Raw genomic sequence first — 22,937 nt, 5'->3', positions numbered from 1 at the left:
GTGTCAACTTAGCAAATGTGAATCTAATATATATATATATATATATATATATATATATATATATATATATATATATATATATATATATATATATATACATAGTGTATTATTATTCTAATCAGTGCTGCCTAAAAATAAATATTAATACAAAAAAAATATTTTAAAAAATAAATATAAAAAATAAAAAACATAATTTATGCTTACCTGATAAATTTATTTCTCTTGTAGTGTATCCAGTCCACGGATCATCCATTACTTATGGAATATATTCTCCTTCCCAACAGGAAGTTGCAAGAGTCCACCCACAGCAAAGCTGCTATATAGCTCCTCCCCTAACTGCCATATTCAGTCATTCGACCGAAAACATGCAGAGAAAGGAAAAACCATAGGGTGCAGTGGTGACTGTAGTTCAAATGAAAAAATTACCTGCCTTAAAGTGACAGGGCGGGCCGTGGACTGGATACACTACAAGAGAAATAAATTTATCAGGTAAGCATAAATTATGTTTTCTCTTGTTAAGTGTATCCAGTCCACGGATCATCCATTACTTATGGAATACCAATACCAAAGCTAAAGTACACGGATGATGGGAGGGACAAGGCAGGTACTTAAACGGAAGTTACCACTGCCTGTAAAAAAACCCCTTTCTCCCAAAAATAGCCTCAGAAGAAGCAAGGTATCAAATTTGTTAAATTTGAAAAAGTATGAAGCGCAGACCAAGACTCCGTCTTGTAAATCTGTTCAACAGAAGCCACATTTAAAAAAGGCCCAAGTGAAAACCACAGCTCTAGTAGAATGAGCTGCAATCCCTTCAGGAGGCTGCTCTCCAGCAGTCTCATAAGCTAAATGAATTATGCTTTTTAACCAAAAAGACAGAGAGGCTGCTGAAGTCTTTTGACCTCTCCTCTGTCCAGAATAGACAACAAACAAGGTGAACGTTTGATGAAAACTGTAGTAACTTGTAAGTAAAACTTTAAAGCACAAACCACGTCCAATATTGTGTAATAGACGTTCCTTCTTTGAGGAAGGATTAGGATACAAGCATGGAACAACTATCTCTTGAGTGATGTTCTTGTTAGATACCACCTTAGGAAAAAACCCAGGTTGGTACGCAGGACTACCTTATACGTACGAAGGACCAGATAAGGAGAATCACATTGTAACACAGATAACTTGGAGACTCTACGAGTCGAGGAAATAGCTACCCAAAAGGAACTTTCCAAGATAAAGATTGATATCTATGGAACAAAAAAGGTTCCAACGGAACTTCTTGAAGAGCCTTAAGAACCAGGTTTAAGCTCCATGGTGGAGCAACAGTTTTAAACACAGGCTTGGATCTAACCAAAGCCTGACCAAATGCCTGAACGTCTAGAATACCTGCCAGACGCTGGTGCAAAAAAATAGACAGAGTAAAAATCTGTCCCTTTTAAGGAATTAGCTGACAACCCTTTTCTCAAAAACATCTTGGACAAAAGATAATATCCTGGGAATCCAGGCTTTACTCCATGAGTAACCCTTGGATTCATAACAATCAGATATTTACACCATATCTATGTTCAATTTTCCTAGAGACAGGCTTTCATGTCTGTATTTAAGGTATCAATGACTGACTCGGAGAAGCCATGCTTTGATAACATCAAGCGTTCAGTCTCCAGGCAGTCCATCTCAGATTGATTCTATTTAGATGGTTGAAAGGACCCTGAGGTAGAGGGACCTGTCTCAGAAGCAGAGACCGTGATGGAAAGGATGACATGTCCAACAGATCTGCATACCATGTCCTGCGTGGCTACGCAGGCGCTGTCAAAAACACCAAAGCCCGCTCCTGCTTGGTCTTGACCTCCGGAGGAAATCCCACTCCCCCGGAAGAAAAGTCTGATGACTTAGAAAATCTACCTCCCAGTTCTCAACACCTGGGATATGGATAGCTGATAGACAAGAGTGAGTCTCTGTCCAGTGAATTATTGTAAGACTTCTAACATCACTAGGGAACTTCTGTTCCCCCTTGATGGCTGATGTAAGCCACAGTTGTGTATATTGTCCGACTGAGTATGATGTACCTCAGAGTTGCTAACTGAGGCCAAGTCTGAAGAGCATGGAATATCACTCCCAGAATAGTTATTAGAAGGAGGGTCTCCTCCTAAGTCCACTATCCCTGAGCCTTCCGGGAGTTCCAGACTGCATCCCAACCTTAAAGGCTGGCATCCATTGTAACAATTGTCCCATCTGACCTGCGGAAGGTCATACCCTTGGACAGATGGACCAGACATAGTCACCAAAGAAGAGAATCTCTGGTCTCTTGGTCCAGGATCAACAGGGGGACAAATCTGTGTAATCCCCGTTCCTCTGACTGAGCATGCATAGTTGCAGCGGTCTGAAATGTAGACGTGCAAACGGTACTATGTCCCTTGCCGCTACCTATTAAGCCGATTTCATTCGTGTACTGAGCCACCGAAGGGAGCGGATGGGATGAAAAACACGGCAGAAATTTAGAAACTTTGACAACCTGGACTCCGTCAGGTAAATTTTCATTTCTACAGAATCTATCAGAGTCCCTAGGAGGGAAACCCTTGAGATTGGGGATAGAGAACTCTTTCCTTGTTCACTTTCCACCCATATGATCTCAGAAATGCCAGTACTACGTCCGTATGAGACTTGGCAATTTGGATGTTTGACGCCTGTATCAGGATGTCGTCTAACTAAGGGGCCACTTCTATGCCCCGCGGCCTAAGGACCGCCAAAGCGACCCCAGAACCTCCATAAAGATTCTTGGGGCTGTAGATATCCCAAAGGAAAGAGCTACAAACTGGTAATGCCTGTCTAGAAAGGCAAACCTGAAAAACGAAGGTGATCTTTATGCATCACAATGTGAGGATAAGCATCCTTCAAATCCATTGTAGTCCTCTATTGACTCTCCTGGATCATAGTTAAGATGGTACGAATAGTTTCCATCTTAAATGACGGAATTCTGAGGAATTTGTTTAAGATCTTTAGATCCAAAATAGGTCTGAAGGTTCCCTCACCTTGGGAACCACAAACAGATTTGAGTAAAAACTCTGTCCCTGTTCCTCTCTTGGAACTGGATGGATCTCGTACACAATGTAAGAATGCCTCCTTCTTTATCTGGTTTGCAGATAATTGTGAAAGGCGAAATCTCCCCTTTTTTTTGGGGGGGGGAATCTTTGAAATCCAGAAGATATCTCTGGCAAATAAATTCCAATGCCTAGGGATCCTGGGCATCTATTGCCCACGCCCGGGCGAAGAATGAAAGTCTGCCCTCTATAGGATCCGTTACCGGATAGGGGTCCGTTCCTTCATGCTGCCTTAGAGGCAGCAGCAGGCTCCTTGGCCTGCTTATCTTTGTTCCAGGTCCAATTGTCTCCAGACCGCCTTGGACTGAGCAAAAATTCCCTCTTGTTTTGCCTTAGAGGAAGTGGATGCCACACCTGCCCTGAAGTTTTAAAAGGCACGAAAATTAGACCTTTTTTGGCCCTTGATTCCTATCCTGAGGAAGGGCATGACCTTTTCCTCCAGTGATATAAGCAATAATCTCCTTCAAACCAGGCCCGAATAGGGTCTGCCCCTTGACGGGAAGTTAAGTAGCTTATTTATTAAAGTCACGACAGCTGACCATGATATAAGCCATAGCGCTCTCCGCGCCAGTATAGTAAAAAACAGAATTCTTAGCCGTTAGTCTAGTCAAATGAACAAAGGCATCAGAAAACAAAGGAATTGGCTAGCATAAGCTTGTCAAATATATTCATCCAATGGAGTCGCTAACTGTAAAGCCTCATCAAGAGACTCCACCCAGAACGCCGCAGCAGCAGTGACAGAAGCAATGTATGCAAGGGGCTGCAGGATAAAACCCTGTTGAATAAACATTTTTTATCCATTGGATCTAAAAAGCACAACTGTCCTCGCCAAAGGTAGTGGTACGCTTAGCTAGAGTAGAAACTCTTCTCTCCACCTTAGGAACTGTCTGCCAGAAGTCCCGTGGTGGTAACTATTAGAAAACATTCTTCTAAAAAATAGGAGGGGAAGAGAACGGCACACCTGGTCTATCCCATGCCTTATTAAAATTTTTTTTTTAGTAAACCTCTTTAGGTATTGGAAAAACATCAGTACACACCGGCACTGCATATTATTTATCCAGTCTACACAATTTCCATGGCCCTGCGATTGTACATATTCATTCAGAGCAGCCAAAGCCTCCCTGAGCATCAAGTGGAGGTTCTCAAGCATAAATTTTAAATGTAGAAATATCAGAATCAGGTTAAATCATCTTCCCTGAGTCAAAAATAAAAATAAAAAATATCACCCACAGACTAAGCATATTGTGAGGTAGTATCATACATGGTTCTTAAAGCGTCTGTATGCTCTGTATCTACCCCCAGAGCTATCTGCTTTCCTTTAATTTCAGGTAGTCTGACTAATACTGCTGCCAGAGTATTATTCACCACCTTTGCCATGTCTTGTAAAATAAACGCTATGGGTGCCCTTGATGTACTTGGCGCCATTTGAGCGTGAGTCCCTAAAGCGGGAGTCAAAAGGTCTGACACGTGGGGAGAGTTAGTCGGCATAACTACCCCCACGACAGAATCCTCTGGTGATAATGTTTTTAAAGACAAAAAATGATCTTTATTGTTTAACATGAAATCAGTACATCTGGTACACATTCTAAGATGGGGTTCCACCATGGCCTTAAAACATAATGAACACAGAGCTTCCTCTATGTCAGACATGTTAGAACAGACTAATAATTAGACTAATAAGCTTGGAAAACACTTTAAATCAAGTTAACAAGCAAATATATAAAACGTTACTGTGCCTTTAAGAGAAACAAATTTTGTCAAAATTTGAAAAACAGTGAAAAAAGGCAGTAAAACAAACGAAATTTTTACAGTACATGTAATAAGGTAACAGAGCATTGCACCCACTTGCAAATGGATGATTAACCCCTTAATGCCAAAAAACAGATAAAAAAAACCCGACATAGACGTTTTTTTAAAAACAGACACAACAAAAACTGCCACAGCAGAGCTGTGGATTACCTTCCCTAAAAACGATTTTGGAAGTCCTTTTAGCCCTTTAGAAATGTCCTGTAGTATTCATGGGACTGCTGAGGGAATCTGGATAATTCATTTTGTAATTTTAACTGCGCAAAAAAGCGCTAAATTAGGCCCCTCCCACTCATATTACAACAGTGGGAAGCTTCAGTTAACTGTTTCTATGCAAAATTTAAGCCAGCCATGTGGAAAAAACTTAGGCCCCAATAAGTTTTATCACCAAACATATGTTAAAAAACGATTAAACATGCCAGCAAACGTTTTAAAACACATTTTTACAAGAGTATGTATCTCTATTAATAAGCCTGATACCAGTCGCTTTTACTGCATTTAAAGCTATACCAACATTACAGTGTTATCACCAATGTACGTTAAAAAACGATTAAACATGCCAGCAAACGTTTTAAAACACATTTTTATAAGAGTATGTATCTCTATTAATAAGCCTGATACCAGTCGCTATCGCTGCATTTAAGGCTTTACTTACATTACTTCGGTATCAGCAGTATTTTCTTAGTCAATTCCATTCCTAGAAAAATATTTTACTGCACATACCTTATCTGCAGGAAAACCTGCACGCCATTCCCCCTCTGAAGTACCTCACTCCTCAGAATGTGTGAGAACAGCAAATGGATCTCAGTTACGTCTGCTAAGATCATAGAAAAACGCAGGCAGATTCTTCTTCCAAATACTGCCTGAGATAAACAGCACACTCCGGTGCCATTTAAAAATAACAAACTTTTGATTGAAGAATAAACTAAGTATAAATCACCACAGACTCTCACGACCTCCTATCTATGTTGAGGCTTGCAAGAGAATGACTGAATATGGCAGTTAGGGGAGGAGCTATATAGCAGCTTTGCTGTGGGTGGACTCTTGCAACTTCCTGTTGGGAAGGAGAATATATTCCATAAGTAATGGATGATCCGTGGACTGGATACACTTAACAAGAGAAATAAATATAAATAAAAATAACAAACTACCACATAAAAAATAAAATATAACAAATGAGAAATACAAATTAGTACTTGATGAAATGTGAATAGAGAAAGTGATACATTTTCTAGATGATAAACAAGACCCAATTCTGGGTCTATTATGTACTGTATCTTATGTTATAGAACAAATTATAGAACAGTCAAGATATTATTACCAATAGTGGTATATGCTGAAATAAATTAAAAGAATGGATAAACTATTAGTCAGTAGACTTCACTCAATGTTGTATTTCAATACAGTTTATTTTGTTGTCTAGTTAAATGAAGTGAGAATAATTGTTTTGTTCATTTAAGCCATGCTGTATTAAGTAGGAAAATCCATCTACTTTCTACTTTCTTCTTTTAATAAAGATTTTTCTAAGTCACCTCCTCTTATTCCTAGTTTGAGTTTCTGAATGCCATAGCATTTTATGTCACACTGTTTTGAGTTGTGGATATAATAAAAATGCCTGGCTACTGAGGTAAGTTGTTTGCCTGCTTTGAGATCTTTGGGGGAATTTTTTATATTTCTCAGATGTTCTTGTAGACGTACATGTATCTTTCTTTGTCATGCCAGATTTTTTTTTTACATGCATAAATGACTCCCTCTGTCTGGCAGTTGATGTGGGCGTTAATTTTGTGACATTTGTTGAACCTATCCTTTATTTGGTGTAATTTTAACATGAAGGTGCACGTTTAAAGGAACCGTGTGTGAAAGCACTTGTTGTTTTGGGGCCTTCAAAGTGGCTGGTGCTTAGCAAATCTTTAAGAGATCACTTTCTGGTAATATACAGACAACAGTCACATTTGAATTCAGCTATTTAAGATTATATGTTTCTCTAAGTAGGTACACCTACTGAGATAGTCAAGGTTGTTTGATACCAATATTCTATACATATTGTTACGTAGGTCCAACTGGTGGGACCTAACCCATTATGCACAATAGTAACAATTACTACCAACTTGTACAATATTACATGAGAAATCCTAAGTGTGTTTTTTAATAAAGTTTTCCAGTTTTATGATCTTCATTTTTGTATATAATAAAAGTTATGTTTTAATTGCACTCCCCTTGTTCATAAAGAGACTATTTTTCGTCCAGTTCCTAAGTCAAACAATTTTATGCATTTAATCTCCTAACCCACTGAATGCTGATTTGTGTAGTCTTTTGTGAGGACTAGGTTTTCTTTTCCTATCCTCAATCTTTGTGTATAAAATTATGCTTACCTGATAATTTTCTTTTCTTCAGATGGAAACAGTCCACAGCTGCATTCATTACTTTTGGGAACTAAGAACCTGGCCACCAGGAGGCGGCAAAGACACCCCAGCCAAAGGCTTAAATACTCCTCCCACTTCCCTTATCCCCCAGGAACAAGGAACCACAGGAACAAGGAACAGTAGAAGAAATACCAGGGTGAAAATGTGCCAGAAGAATAACAGATGCCCCCCCCCCAAAAAAAAAAATGGGCGGGGAGCTGTGGACTCTTTCTATCTGAAGAAAAAGAAAATTATCAGGTAAGCATAATTTATGTTTTTCTTCATATATGGAAAGAGTCCACAGCTGCATTCATTACTTTTGGGAAAACATACCCAAGCTATAGAAGATATTGAATGCACAAACGGGAGGGTATAAAAGGCGGCCCATTCTGAGGGCACCAGGACCGCAGAAGAACACAGCTGAGCCTGCATGCCTCCAGGAGACACCATTGCTCAGAAAGCGGTCCTCAACAATACACCTCTTACCAGAGAAGGAGATCAGCAAACACAAACACCTCAAAAGGGAAGAGATGGGGGGGATAAGCAAGGAATCCCGAAAACACCAAAAAGGGTACAACAATTTCCAAAAAAGGAAAACATCAAGAACCAAGCCAAACTCGCAAAGACCGAAGCCAGATGCGAGATCAAGGGGAGGCAAAGCCCAGATCCCAAATGTACAGAAACCACAAGTTTAAAACCAGGAATCCGACACAGAGAAGAACTTCTCCACAAGATAGTGTAACCGTACCCTAAAGAAGACTGAAGACAGAGTCCTCAAGGAACTGAAAATACTGAACTCTTCAGAAGCGATATATGTGCAGCAAAACCCAGAAGGCAAGCCCCTGGGTCAACATCAGACACTATAGTCATACCAGGATGACTCCAGTAGTAAACTACTTGCATGCAAGTAAGAACAGCAGATGATAGGTCACAAACCCTACCACCGACTGAAGAACATCCACTAAACAGTAGATCCAGCTCAGGAGTAACCAAAAATCCGCCAGCCCCACTCCATATCCTGAACATGGAGAAACACAGAAACCTCAAAAAGGCTCACCGTACCACAAGGGCCCAAAGGCGAACATAGAGACTTGGTAAAAATCTGCCAACACACTGATAAAGCGCAAACGGTTGCGACTGAGTTCAAACTGCAACCTCCCGCTTGCTATGCAGCAAGTAACCCACAGGCCTCTACAGATGGCTATTAGGTCTGAAGGACAGGGGAACAGAAAACCCCCAAAAGGGGACGAAAAAAAATGGACTCAGCCACCCAACGGAACTCAGGTGCAAACCCAAGAACTCGAACAATAGGAAGTCCAAGAGAATCCATAGGAGAGGAACAGAGAAAATGCAATAGAGCCTCAGAAGCCCCAGCACGACACTCCATGACAGTCTCGAACATTGAGACATCATCACCCCAGAGGAAACAGAACCCCAGAAAAATGGAGGCTCTCCTCTAGAGGATAAAAATCTACCGTTCAACCTGTACACAGGACAGGACCACCAACCTCCCGAGAGAGGAAACCCCCACCCCCATAAGGACGACAAACAACCCCCCCGGAGGGGAGAGTACAGAAGGAACAGCGCACAAGCCATAAGCCATGAAGCCGTAGGCTGAGGAAACAATTCAAAATTAAATAATCTAGATGTCATAGATGAACATCGAGAAACTTCCCAAAAAGGAAGAAGAGCACACCTCATACAAATGGCACAGAAATCCTAGTCAAGCCTTCTAGACCGAAGGTCATAGCCTGTGTACCCTAGAAAAACTGGATCGCACCGAACCAACCCCAGGATTGTAAGTCTGCCGGACATCCGGAAAATCCACAACAAAACTATAGGCCTGAGTAAAAACTATAAGCCTGAGTCCCAGATCATTCCAGGGAACCTTCCAAGGAACATAACCGGACTCACTCGGAAACTGGGAACAAGTCCCACTCTGAAATACCAACCCAAAAAGGGAAGAAGACACTCCAAAGGGAACTAAAGGATGACAGAGTCGCACAAGTGGTCTAGAGTCCACCAAGGCGATTTTTACCGGAATCTACGCCGTGGAACAGGAACACGGCACTTCAAGTGTGACAGATAGTAGCATCGTCTCCACCATGGACTTGAGAGAAGAAAGCAGGCAGCAGAGCGAAGTACGACAACGCCGATTGCTTGAGGAGCTGTTAACATGAGTCGGGATGGTTTCACATAAAGACTCTTCCTAAATCTCTGGACTCTAACTTTCATCCAAGCCCTCACTGAGAGACTGATGGGATTACTTAAAACTCCAGTCCCCATGTCGAAGAGTACTACCCTCCATAAGAGACAAAATAAATTCTGACACTTCTCTGCCAACCTCCTGGGACGAAAGGCAAAGAATGGCTGTGGGATGAGGGAAGTGGGAGGAGTATTAAAGCCTTTGGGTGGGGTGTCTTTGCCTCCACCTGGTGGCCAGGTTCTGATTTTCCAAAAAAAAATGAATGCAGCTGTGGACTCTTTCCATTTATGAAGAAAGAGAATTTTCCTTAATTCTTTAATTACCACAAAAAACAGTTCACTATAATCCTCAGACAGCCCCCTCACCTCAGCACTCCTTGCTGAGGTGCCTACCTGTCCTCCTGTGAACCGGATTAAACTCTGACTATGATCCGGACTCAAAATCTAGCTGTTCAGAATGGCTACGATATAAACACTCTTCCCTAATTAGAGACGCAGAAAAAATACTACTCCGGACCGGAATGAACAGGAAGTGCTACGGAAAGGCGCGCAACACTATTCGTGGGCGTTCTCAACCAGAAAAGAAACCGGCCGCCATTACTATCAAATGCTAGAGCCGCTGCACACAGTAAAAAACACACTGCCTCTGTCCCACAAAGTCCGGAATGAAACCGGAACAATTAACTAAATCTGAGCCTCCAGAGCCGTTGCACACAGTAAAAAAAAACACACTGAGTCTCTCCAAAAGATTGTACGTTCCCAGTGCCTGCACACACTGGCTACTAAAATCCTATTAACCCCCAATAGGATTATTAGTGCTTAACCTCCCAAAAACAGAAAACTGATAAAGTGCCATATTCTCCATAAGAAAATAAAACTAGGCACTTACCTGAAGATCCATCTGCCCGGCAGCAGGGCAGCTCACATGGTATGAGAGGTCATCTCCCTCACACGGACCAGTGGGAAAATTAGGAAAGACTGGATAATCCTAATCAGGCTTTCAGGATAGGGAAGCAACAACTATTTGGGAAGCGCAGTGAGTATTATACCCCACAAGTTCCTAATTGCTTAAAAGTCACCACTGCTCTACTGAAGAGACTGACATGGACTATGGCTAAACCACAGGAAGGAGCAGAACAAACCTGCGCTGATTCAAAATAATAAAATCTTGATTGAAGAATCTTCTTTCAGACACCTAAACTTTACCACCTCCTTGCTTTTAACGTAGGCAAAGAGAATGGCTGGGGTTGGAGGGAAGGGAGGTGATATTTAATAGCTTTGCTGTGGTGCTCTTTGCCTCCTCCTGTTTGCCAGGAGTGATATTCCCAATAGTAATTAGAGATGATACGTGGACTCACCGTGTCATTAAAAAGATACTGCTGTGAGCCCCGCAACTCTCCACTCCCAAAAAGAGCACTGCAGGTTTTTTATACTTGACCACTTTGGTGCATTTTCAAGGTACCACTATTGCCCTGTTAGTCAGAATCTGAAATAGTGGATGATTTCCTTTTAGACCAAAAACCATACAAATAACGATGCAAGAACCTTGAGATACATACTCTTATAAATGATAGTAAGTGAATCACTTTTCATGTAAGTTTTAATAGTCTAACTACTAGTAGAAGACCTACTCAAAAGAAGGCTCTAATACATTTTTTGGGGCCCTTCAAAGATAACTCAGTAGTAAACAATAGTAATAATATACATGCTGCTCTGTACATTGATTTTGAGGATAGATAAGACAGACCTGCAACCTACACTAGGTTCTCCTGCATTAGGATGGTACACATTTTGCACACGTCTATGTATAGAGTGGCTGCTATGGGCCCCCCAGCCCTTGTGCCACTGCACCTGTTGCACTGTTGGTAGTTCCGCCCCTGCTAACTACAATTATACTACTAAGAGTTTTTATTATACCTGGTGGATTCAGGTCCACAGAGGAAAAAACAAACAAAAAAAACGCACATTATATTTTGTACCTAGTGCATGGAAACAGTTAACGTCATGCCTACTCTAATGAACACGAGGCCGTTACTTAAACCAGCATACCAGTGCTCTTTGTGCTGCTGCCCAGAAGCTATTTATGGTGGCTCTGCTGCAAAACCTGTTTCAATCAGTAGTCATATCTGGAAGATGTTGTACCAACAACAGCCCATTGGCCATATTCCTAAATGTTAAAATTCTGTCAAACTGCATGAGGGACGTTGGAAGTCTTCTTATTCATATTTCTTTGTAGTATTCAGTCTCATTGTCCATGCCCCATTGATGAGAATGGAAGCATTTCCATCGACACTTAACCTTATTTGAACAGAAAAAAATATGTATTTCTGCAAATATTCCATTAAAAGGGATCAAACAGCAAGACAGGCCATCAGTGCAGGAATCCACCCGATGCTCAAGGCAAGGCATGCAATAATTGACCCATATGCAGTAGACAGTAGAATTTTAAGTAGCAATGATTGATATGAATATTTCAGTATTAATCTTCTCCAATAAGTTAACTCATTAATTTAATAAATCTACACTTGTATCAGAGCATTAATACCTCTATACAACTTCAAAAAGTCTGGGGAGAAATTATTAACCAACAGTAATGAAATTAAGCTTCATGATAGAAAATGTGAGAAACTAGAAATTTAAATATAATACACCCTGCAATACATATGTACATACAACATTACTGCTGAATGGTGAAGGGACTCTGCCCATTTTGGAGGTGGCTGAGAATACACTGTAGGCTAAATTTAAAGACAACCTTTAGAAAACTCATACATGGAGTCACATACAAATAAATCATCAACATATTATACGAAACTAACAAAATCCATGAAAGAAAAAGTAAATATTTAGGTTATGTTTCGTAATAAAGAATTACATATAGCACCCACCATGCTCAAGGTCTGACTTCTGGTAAGGCGGCAAAAATCGCAGATAAGTGGTCTTGGTATTGTATTTGAGTGTTTTGGAGCGCCTCATGACGTAAGCAAAGGAGAGTTGCTGGTGTTCACTCACAGACTTCAACTGAAAGTATTTGGTGGTGAAGAAGAGAAGAGTATTGAGAAGAATGATAGGTGAATAGGCCCCAAGCTGCTTACACTCCCAAAGGTGCTCCTCTTCAATCCTCGAAAACATGTAACCTGAGAAAACCATGACAAAGAAAATCATCTGAGATTAATGTTTCAGTACTAAAAACTCAATTTCTAAATATATGCATCTGCTCAACCTACAGTTGGATAGTATGGTTGGGTGCCAGTTTTTCAGCAGTTTTGTAAGTTCTATCATGAATCTTGAATAGGGTTCTGTGAAGATATTATCTATCCTCCCATTTTCAAAAAGGTACTAACAGAGGAAAAAAGAAAGAGGTTACACACACACATATTATATAAAAACATATTGCAGCAGTTGTGTAAATTAATTGCAGTTATTTGTTTTTAATATATTTATATAAATGTGTCCATTACCTGCTGGACTCCAAGGCACAAGTACAGGATGCTGTCCGCGCTGTATTTCTCCCCATTAGGCCGTCGTACATCCTGGATGAATTGACACAAGCCATAGCTCAATTCTCCAAATGTGCAGGACAGCAGGTCTTCCTTCAACTTTACTGGTCGGACTACAACAAAGAAGGAAGAGTAATTGAATGAGAGTCACTTTATGTTTTTTAGGTCAGGATGAGAAGAGAAAAAAAACAACACAAATTTATGTAGATTTTCAAGGTAAAAAAGTAAATTTATGCTTACCTGATAAATTAATTTCTTCTATGATACGACGAGTCCACGGATTTCATCCTTACTTGTGGGATATTAACCTCCTGCTAACAGGAAGTGGCAAAGAGCACCACAGCAGAGCTGTATATATAGCTCCTCCCTTCCCTCCATCTCCAGTCATTCGACCGAAGTTAGGAAGAGAAAGGAAAAGCCAAAAGTGCAGAGGTGACTGAAGTTTATAAAAAATATAATATAATCTAAACCTGTCTTAAAAAAATGACAGGGTGGGCCGTGGACTCGTCATATCGTAGAAGAAATTAATTTATCAGGTAAGCATAAATTTACTTTTCTTCTACAAGATAGGACGAGTCCACGGATTTCATCCTTACTTGTGGGATACAATACCAAAGCTACAGGACACGGATGAAAAGGAGGGACAAGACAGGAACCTAAACAGAAGGCACCACTGCTTGAAGAACCTTTCTCCCAAAACCAGCCTCAGAAGAAGCAAAAGTATCAAATTTGTAAAATTTGTAAAAAGTGTGAAGAGATGACCAAGTTGCAGCCTTGCAAATCTGTTCAACAGAAGCATCGTTTTTAAAAGCCCATGAGGAAGCCACAGCCCTAGTAGAATGAGCCGTAATTCTTTCAGGAGGCTGCTGTCCAGCAGTCTCATACGCCTGACGGATGATACTCTTCAGCCAAAAAGAAAGAGAGGTAAGCCGTAGCTTTCTGACCCCTACGCTTTCCAGAAAAAACAATGAATAATGAAGATGATTGACGGAAATCCTTAGTCGCCTGCAAGTAAAACTTCAAGGCACGGACCATGTCCAGGTTATGCAACATACGCTCCTTCTTAGAAGAAGGGTTAGGACATAATGAAGGAACAACGATTTCCTGATTAATATTCTTATTAGAAACAACCTTTGGAAGAAAACCAGGTTTGGTACATAAAACCACCTTATCAGAATGGAAGATAAGGCGAATCACATTGTAACGCTGAAAGCTCAGAAACTCTACGAGCAGAAGAAATAGCAACCAAAAATAAAACTTTCCAAGATAACAACTTAATATCTATGGAATGCATGGGTTCAAACGGAACCCCTTGAAGAACATTAAAGGGATACTAAACCCATTTTTTTAATTTCATGATTCAGATAGAGCATGAGATTTTAAGCACCTTTCTAATTTACTCCCATTATAAATTTTTCTTTGTTCTCATGCTATCTTGATTTGAAAAAGCAATACTGTAAGCTTTAGAGCCAGACCATTTTTTGTTCAGCACATGGGTAGCACTTGCTGATTTGTGGCTAAATGTAGCAAACCAATCAGCAGCTCTACCAAGGTGCTGAACTAAAAAATGGCCGGCTCCTAACCTTTTATTACTGCTTTTTCAAATCAAGATAACATGAGAACAAAGAAAAATTGATAATAGGAGTAAATTAAAAAGTTGCTTAAAATTGCATGCTCTATCTGAATCATGAAAGAAAAAATGAGGGGTTAGTATCCCTTTAAGAACTAAATTCAAACTCCAGGGTGGAGCAATTGGTCTAAACACAGGCTTAATCCTGGTTAAAGCCTGACAAAAAGACTGAACGTCTGGAACCTCTGCCAAACGTTTGTGTAGCAAAATTGACAAAGCAGAAATTTGTCCCTTTAAGGAACTCGCTGATAACCCTTTCTCCAATCCTTCTTGGAGAAAAGACAGAATCCTGGGAATCCTAACCTTACTCCATAAGTAGCCCTTGGATTCACACCAAAAAGATATTTACACCATATCTTATGATAGATCTTTCTAGTGACAGGCTTACGTGCCTGAATCAAAGTATCAATGACTGCATCCGAGAATCCCCGCTTAGATAGAATCAAGCGTTAAATCTCCAAGCAGTCAGCTGCAGAGAAATTAGATTTGGATGTTGGAAAAGACCCTGAATGAGAAGGTCCTGTCTCACTGGATGTTTCCACGGAGGCAGAGAGGACATGTCCACTAGATATGCATACCAAGTCCTGCGTGGCCATGAAGGCGCAATAAGAATTACTGAAGCTCTCTCCTGTTTGATCCGAGCAATCACCCGGGGAAGGAGAGGAAACGGTGGAAACACATAAGCTAGGTTGAACGACCAAAGCACTGCCAAGGCATCTATTAGTTCGGCCTGAGGATCCCTCGACCTGGATCCGTATCTTGGCATTCTGACGAGACGCCATCAGATCCAATTCCGGTCTGCTCGATCGGAGAATCAGAGAGGCAAATACCTCCGGATGGAGTTCCCACTCCCCCAGATGAAAGACCTGTCTGCTTAAAAAGTCCGCTTCCCAGTTGTCCACTCCTGGGATGTAGATTGCTGACAGATGACAAGAGTGGGTCTCCGCCCATCAAATTATCTTGGATACTTCTGTCATCGCTAAGGAACTCCTCGTTCCTCCTTGATGATTGATGTAAGCCACAGTCGTCATGTTGTCCGACAGGAATCTGATGAATTTGGCTGAAGCCAACTGAGGCCACGCCTGAAGCGCATTAAATATTGCTCTCAATTCCAGAATATTGATTGGAAGTAGAGACTCCAACTGAGTCCATACACCCTGAGCCTTCAGGGAATTCCAGACTGCACCCCAGCCCAGAAGACTGGCGTCCGTTGTCATAATCACCCATGAGGGTCTGCGGAAACACGTCCCCTGGGACAGATGATCCGGCGACAACCACCAAAGAAGAGAGTTTCTGGTCTCTTGATCCAGATTTATCGGAGGAGATAAATTTGTATAGTCCCCATTCCACTGTCCGAGCATGCACAGTTGCAGTGGTCTGAGATGAAACCAAGCAAACGGAATGATGTCCATTGCCACAACCATCAATCCAATTACCTCCATACACTGAGCCACTGATGGCCGAGGACTGGACTGAAGGGCTCGACAAGTATTCAGAATTTTTTACTTTTTGACCTCCGTCAGAAAAATCTTCATTGCTAAAGAATCTATCAGAGTTCCCAAGAAGTGAACCTTTGTCTGTGGAATTAGTGAACGCTTTTCTAGATTCACTTTCCAACCATGAGATCTCAGAAAGGACAACACTGTGTCTGTGTGAGACTTTGTTAGATAAGTCGACGCCTGAATTGAGATATCGTCCAGATAAGGTGCCACTGAGAACCGCCAGAAGGGACCCTAGAACCTTCGTGAAGATCCTGGGTGCTGTGCGGAACCCGAAGGGAAGAGCCACAAACTGAAAATGTTTGTCCAGGAAGGCAAACCTTAGGTACTGATGATGATCCTTGTGAATAGGAATATGAAGGTATGCATCCTTCAAGTCCACGGTAGTCATATATTGACCCTCCTGGATCATTGGTAAAATTGTTCGGATAGTCTCCATCTTGAACGATGGGACTCTGAGAAACTTGTTTAGACTTTTGAGATCTAAAATGGGTCTGAAAGTTCCCTCTTTTTTGGAAACCATGAAAAGATTTGAGTAAAACCCCTGCCCCTGTTCCAGTCTTGGAACGGGTCGAATTACTCCCATAGTAGAGAGGTCTTTTACACAACGTAAGAACGCCTCTCTTTTTATCTGGTTTACAGACAATCGTGAAAGAAGAAATCTCCCCCTTGGGAGAAATTCTTTGAATTCCAGATGATACCCGTGGGTCACAATTTCCAGTGCCCAAAGGTCCTGAACATCTCTTGCCCAAGCCTGGGCACAGAGAAAGCCTGCCCCCTACTAGATCCGGTCCCGGATCAGGGGCCGCCCCTTCATGCTGTCTTGGTAGTAGCAGCGGGCTTCTTGGGTTCTTTACCCTTGTTCCAAGCCTGGTTGGGTTTCCAGACGGACTTGGCCTGAGCAAAATTCCCTTCCTGCTTTGTGGACGAAGAAGAGGGTACTCCTTTAAAGTTCCGAAAGGAACGAAAATTATTTTGTTTACCTCTCATCTTAACAGACTTATCCTGAGGTAGAGCGTGACCTTTACCTCCAGTAATGTCAGATGATTTCCTTCAACTCAGGCCCGAATAGGGTCTAACCCTTGAAAGGAATAGCCAAGAGCTTTGACTTAGATGACAAATCAGCAGACCATGATTTTAACCATAACGCTCTACGCACTAAAATGGCAAATCCTGCATTTTTACCCGCCAACTTAGCAATCCGAAAGACGGCATCTGTGATAAAAGAATTAGCTAGCTTGAGAGCCTTAATTCTATCTAAAATATCCTCTAAGGGGGTCTCAATTTTAAGAGACTCTTCCAAGGCATCAAACCAGAAAGCCGTGGCAGTAGTAAGGCTATTGGTTGTAAAAGGAAACCCTGATGAATAAACAACTTCTTTAGAAGACCCTCTAACTTTTTATCCATAGGGTCTTTGAAAGCACAGCAGTCCTCAATAGGAATAGTTGTACGCGTAGCCAGGGTAGATATAGCTCCCTCCACCTTAGGGACAGTCTGCCAAGAGTCCTGAATGGTGTCTGATATGGGATACATTTTCTTAAAATTAGGAGGGGGAGAGAACTTATACCCGGTCTGTCCCACTCCTTAATAATCTAAGATTCTCTTAGGAACCGGAAAAACATCAGTGTAAGCGGGTACTTCTAGATATTTGTCCATTTTACACAATTTCTCTGGTGGTACCATAATAGGGTCACAGTCATCCAGAGTCGCTAAGACCTCCCGAAGTAACAGGCGGAGGTGTTCTAGTTTAAAATTTAAAGGACATGACGTCCGAATCTGTTTGAGGTAACATACTTCCCGGGCCCAAAAGTTCTCCCTCAGACAAAATTTCCCTGACCCCCAACTCAGATCCCTGTGACGGCACATCGGAAATAGCCAACAAAGCATCAGAGGATTCAGTATTCACATTAATTCCTGTCCTACTGCGTTTACCCTGTAACACTGGTAACTTAGATAATACCTCTGTAAGGGTAGTTGACATAACTGCAGCCATATCCTGCAGAGTAAAAGAATTAGAGTCATTTGAGGAACGCTGCGTCACTTGGGTGGGCGTTAAAGGTTGTGACACTTGGGGAGAATTAGACAGCATATCCTGATTCTCTTCAGACTGAGAATCATCCTTAGGCACACTTTCTTTACATAAAATATGCTTTTTACATTGTAAGGCCCTTTCAGTACAAGAGGTAGACAAAGTAAGAGGGGGTTCCACAATGGCTTCTAAACACATAGAACAAGGAGTTTCCTCAAGTTCAGACATGTTAAACAGACTAGCAATAACCACAATAGTCGTTTTTTAACCTTTATTATTGATTTAAATAATTTTTAGAAAAAAATGTACTGCGCCTTTAAATAATAAAAGCGCAACAATTTTTCTGTACTGCACCAAAACCGATTTTTTTCACTAAACAATTAAACTAAGAAGTTCAAATTTGCCAAAAATTATTGCACTAATTGAGCAAAGCTAAACCACCCTGTAAAAAGCCTTTTTTTATCTTGTAAAAAACTTTAAACAACGATAACAGCCCCTGCACCTGTGGCGCCTACCTGCCCCCAGGGTACTGAAGATTGAATCAACAACGATCCGGTGATTGATTTTCCACTTTAGGCCCTACCGGAGCTACTGCCTGCTGCCTTCTAGTAAGGAGAAACTGCGCATCTAAGCGTGCGAAAATAAGCCCCACCCACCATGGGCGTCGCATCAACAGTCACCCTAACCGCATGGGAAGCCGTTTTCATAAGCCATGTGGTCCCCAAAAGATTTAACACACACATTCTTTATGCCCTTGTTAAACATAGTAAAAACACAGCTGCCTCTCCCAGTGTCAAGCCCCTATTAAGCTACATAACCATAGTAATCATTATGTATGCACCAGTAAGTTCAGTAACTCATAATCCTTATATGTCTACTGCTTACCCCTTCCCCTGCAGGGAAAAATGTCAGCCAGTTCTGATATAACAAGTCTCCTCAGAAATAAAAGACTGAACATACCTCAAAGCTGCTTGTAGCATGACACCGCTCTCCACACTGAAGATTTTTCTTGCACTACCTTCAGAAACTCTGTTGGAACCAGAATGGATCTTAGTAACGTCTGCTAAGATCATCAACCTCAGGGGCGAAAAAACTAAATTTATGCTTACCTGATAAATTTCTTTCTTTTGCGATGTACCGAGTCCACGGATTCATCCTAACTTGTGGGATATTGTCCTTCCTGACAGGAAGTAGCAAAGAGAGCACCACAACAGAGCTGTCTATATAGCTCCCCCCTTAACTCCACCCCCCAGTCATTCGACTGAAGGCCAAGGAAGAAAAGGAGAAACTATAAGGTGCAGAGGTGACTGAAGTTTACATAAAAAAATACTGTCTGTCTTGAATAGACAGGGCGGGCCGTGGATCGGTACATCGCAAAAGAAAGAAATTTATCAGGTAAGCATAAATTTTGTTTTCTTTTGCATGATGTACTGAGTCCACGGATTCATCCTAACTTGTGGGATACCAATACCAAAGCTTTAGGACACGGATGAAGGGAGGGACAAGACAGGAACCTAAACGGAAGGCACCACTGCTTGCAAAACCTCTCTCCCAAAAACAGCCTCCGAAGAAGCAAAAGTATCAAATTTATAAAATTTTGAAAAGGCATGAAGCGACGACCAAGTCGCAACCTTACAAATCTGTTCAACAGAAGCATAATTTTTAAAAGCCCATGTGGAAGCTACCGCTCTAGTAGAATGAGCTGTAATCCTTTCAGGAGGCTGCTGTCCAGCAGTCTCATAAGACAAACGGATGATGCATTTCAGCCAAAAGGAAAGAGATGTCGCCGTAGCCTTTTGACCCCTACGCTTTCCAGAATAGACAACAAACAAAGAAGACGTTTGACGAAAATCTTTGGTTGACTGCAAATAAAATTTCAAAGCACGAACCATGTCCAAGTTGTGCAACAGATGTTCCTTCTTACAAGAGAAGGAACAACAATTTCTTGATTGATATTCCTGTTAGTAACAACCTTAGGTAGGAACCCAGGCTTGGTACGCAAGACCACCTTATCAGCATGGAACACAAGATAAGGAGAGTCACATTGTAATGCAGATAGTTCAGAAACTCTTCGAGCTGAAGAGATAGCAACTAGGGACAAAACTTTCCAATATAAAAGCTTAATATCTATGGAATGCATGGGTTCAAACGGAACCCCCTGAAGAACTCTAATAACTAAATTTAGACTCCATGGCGGAGCAATAGGTTTAAACACAGGCTTAATTCTTACTAAAGCCTGACAAAAAGCCAGAACGTCTGGAACATCTGCCAGATGCTTGTGCAACAAAATAGACAGAGCAGATATCTGTCCCTTTAGGGAACTAGCTGATAATCCTTTCTCCAATCCCTCTTGGAGAAAAGACAAAATCCTAGGAATCCTGATTTTACTCCAGGAGAAGCCTTTGGATTTGCACCAAAAAAGATATTTACGCCATATCTTATGATAAATTTTCCTGGTAACAGGCTTTCGAGCCTGAATCAAGGTATTTATGACTGACTCAGAGAAACCCCGTTTTTATAGAATCAAGCTTTCAATCTCCAAGCAGTCAGTTGCAGAGAAATTTGATTTGGATGCTTGAATGGACCTTGAATCAGAAGGTCCTGTCTCAATGGCAGAGACCATGGTGGAAGGGATGACATGTCCACCAGGTCTGCATACCAAGTCCTGCGCAGCCACGCAGGCGCTATCAAAATCACAGATGCTCTCTCCTGTTTAATTCTGGCAATCAGACGTGGAAGGAGAGGGAAAGGTGGAAACACATAAGCCAGGTTGAACGATCAGGGTACTGCTAGAGCATCTTTCAGTACAGCCTGAGGATCCCTTGACCTGGAGCCGTAAAGAGGAAGTTTGGCGTTCTGACGAGACGCCATCAGATCCAACTCTGGTGTGCCCCATAGTCGAACCAGCTGAGCAAACACCTCCGGATGGAGTTCCCACTCCCCCGGATGAAAAGTCTGACGACTTAGAAAATCTGCCTCCCAGTTCTCTACACCTGGGATATAGATCGCTGACAGATGGCAAGAGTGAGCCTCTGCCCATTGGATTATCCTTGAGACCTCTATCATTGCTAAGGAACTCTTTGTTCCGCCCTGATGATTGATATAAGCCACAGTCGTGATGTTGTCCGACTGAAACCTGATTAATCTGGCCGAAGCCAGCTGAGGCCATGCCTGGAGAGCATTGAATATCGCTCTTAATTCCAGAATATTTATCGGTAGGAGAGCCTCCTCCCGAGTCCACAAACCCTGAGCTTTCAGGGAATTCCAGACTGCACCCCAGCCCAGAAGACTGGCGTCTGTCGTCACTATAACCCATTCTGGTCTGCGGAAACACATTCCCTGGGACAGATGATCCTGTGACAACCACCAAAGAAGAGAGTCTCTGGTCTCTTGATCCAGATTTATCTGAGGAGATAAATCCACATAATCCCCATTCCACTTATTGAGCATGCATAGTTGCAGTGGTCTGAGATGCAAGCGAGCAAACGGAACTATGCCGCTACCATTAGTCCAATTACCTCCATACACTGAGCCACTGACGGCCGAGGAATGGAATGAAGAGCTCGGTAGGTGGACAAAATCTTTGATTTCCTGACCTCCGTCAGAAATATTTTCATGTCCACCGAGTCTATCAGAGTCCCTAGACATGAAATTCTTGTGAGGGGGGAAAGATAACTCTTTTTTACATTCACTTTCCCCCAGTGAGACCTTAGAAAGGCCAACACTAAGTCTGTGTGAGACTTGGCTAGTTGGAAGGACGACGCTTGAATTAGAATGTCGTCTAGATAAGGCGCCACTGCTATGCCCCGTGGCCTTAGAACCGCAAGAAGGGACCCTAGCACCTTCGTAAAGATTTGCGGCGCTGTTGCCAACCCGAAAGGAAGAGCCACAAACTGATAATGCTTGTCCAGAAAGGCGAACCTGAGGAACTGGTGATGATCTTTGTGGATAGGAATGTGCAGATACGCATCCTTTAAGTCCACGGTGGTCATATATTGACCCTCCTGGATCAATAGTAAGATAGTTTGAATGGTCTCCATCTTGTAAAGATGGAACTCTTAGGAATTAGTTTAGGATCTTGAGATCCAGAATTGATCTGAAGGTTCCCTCCGTTTTGGGAACTATAAACAGATTGGAGTAGAACCCCTGCCCCTGTTCTGCTTTTGGAACTGGGCAGATCACTCCCATGGTAAAAAGGTCTTCTACACAGCGTAAGAATGCCTCTCTTTTTGTCGGGTTTACAGACAATTGAGAAAGATGGAACCTCCCCCTTGGAGGGGAATCCTTGAAATCTAGAAGGTATCCCTGGGTTACAATTTCTACTGCCCAGGATTCCTGAACGTCTCTTGCCCAGGCCTGAGCAAAGAGCGAGAGTCTGCCCCCTACTAGATCCGGTCGCGGATCGGGGGCTACCCCTTCATGCTGACTTAGTGGCAGCAGCAGGCTTTTTGGCCTGTTTACCCTTGTTCCAAGCCTGATTAGGTCTCCAGGTTGGCTTGGATTGAGCAAAGTTCCCCTCTTGCTTTGCAGCAGAGGAAGAGGAAGTGGGACCACTCTTGAAGTTTCGAAAGGAACGAAAATTATTTTGTTTGGTCCTTGTCTTATTTGACTTATCCTGAGGGAGGGTATGACCCTTCCCTCCAGTAATGTCTGAAATGATCTCTTTCAATGCAGGCCCGGATAGGGTCTTACCTTTGAAAGGGATGGACAAAAGCTTAGATTTAGATGACAAATCAGCTGACCAGGACTTAAGCCATAACGCTCTACGCGCTAAAAT

At 42.0% G+C, this 22,937-nt stretch overlaps 1 protein-coding gene across 4 annotated transcripts in view; it reads right to left on the bottom strand.

The window, feature by feature from the left end:
- ZMYM4 (zinc finger MYM-type containing 4) overlaps nt 1-22,937 on the bottom strand; it is a 710,031-nt gene that overhangs the window by 78,081 nt on the left and 609,013 nt on the right. For all 4 annotated transcript variants that reach the window (XM_053707062.1, XM_053707061.1, XM_053707064.1 and 1 more), the window contains 3 exons: nt 12,964-13,115; nt 12,730-12,841; nt 12,391-12,639 (listed from right to left, as the gene is read on the bottom strand). In XM_053707062.1, the coding sequence (XP_053563037.1) occupies nt 12,391-12,639; nt 12,730-12,841; nt 12,964-13,115 (513 nt within the window). The remainder of the gene's footprint in view (nt 1-12,390; nt 12,640-12,729; nt 12,842-12,963; nt 13,116-22,937) is intronic.

The sequence above is a fragment of the Bombina bombina genome, chromosome 3 (genome assembly GCF_027579735.1).
Source record: "Bombina bombina isolate aBomBom1 chromosome 3, aBomBom1.pri, whole genome shotgun sequence".
Classification (NCBI taxonomy): domain Eukaryota; kingdom Metazoa; phylum Chordata; class Amphibia; order Anura; family Bombinatoridae; genus Bombina; species Bombina bombina.
The sequence above is the reverse complement of the archived record's forward strand: the minus strand, read 5'-3'. Positions and strand labels throughout refer to the sequence as shown.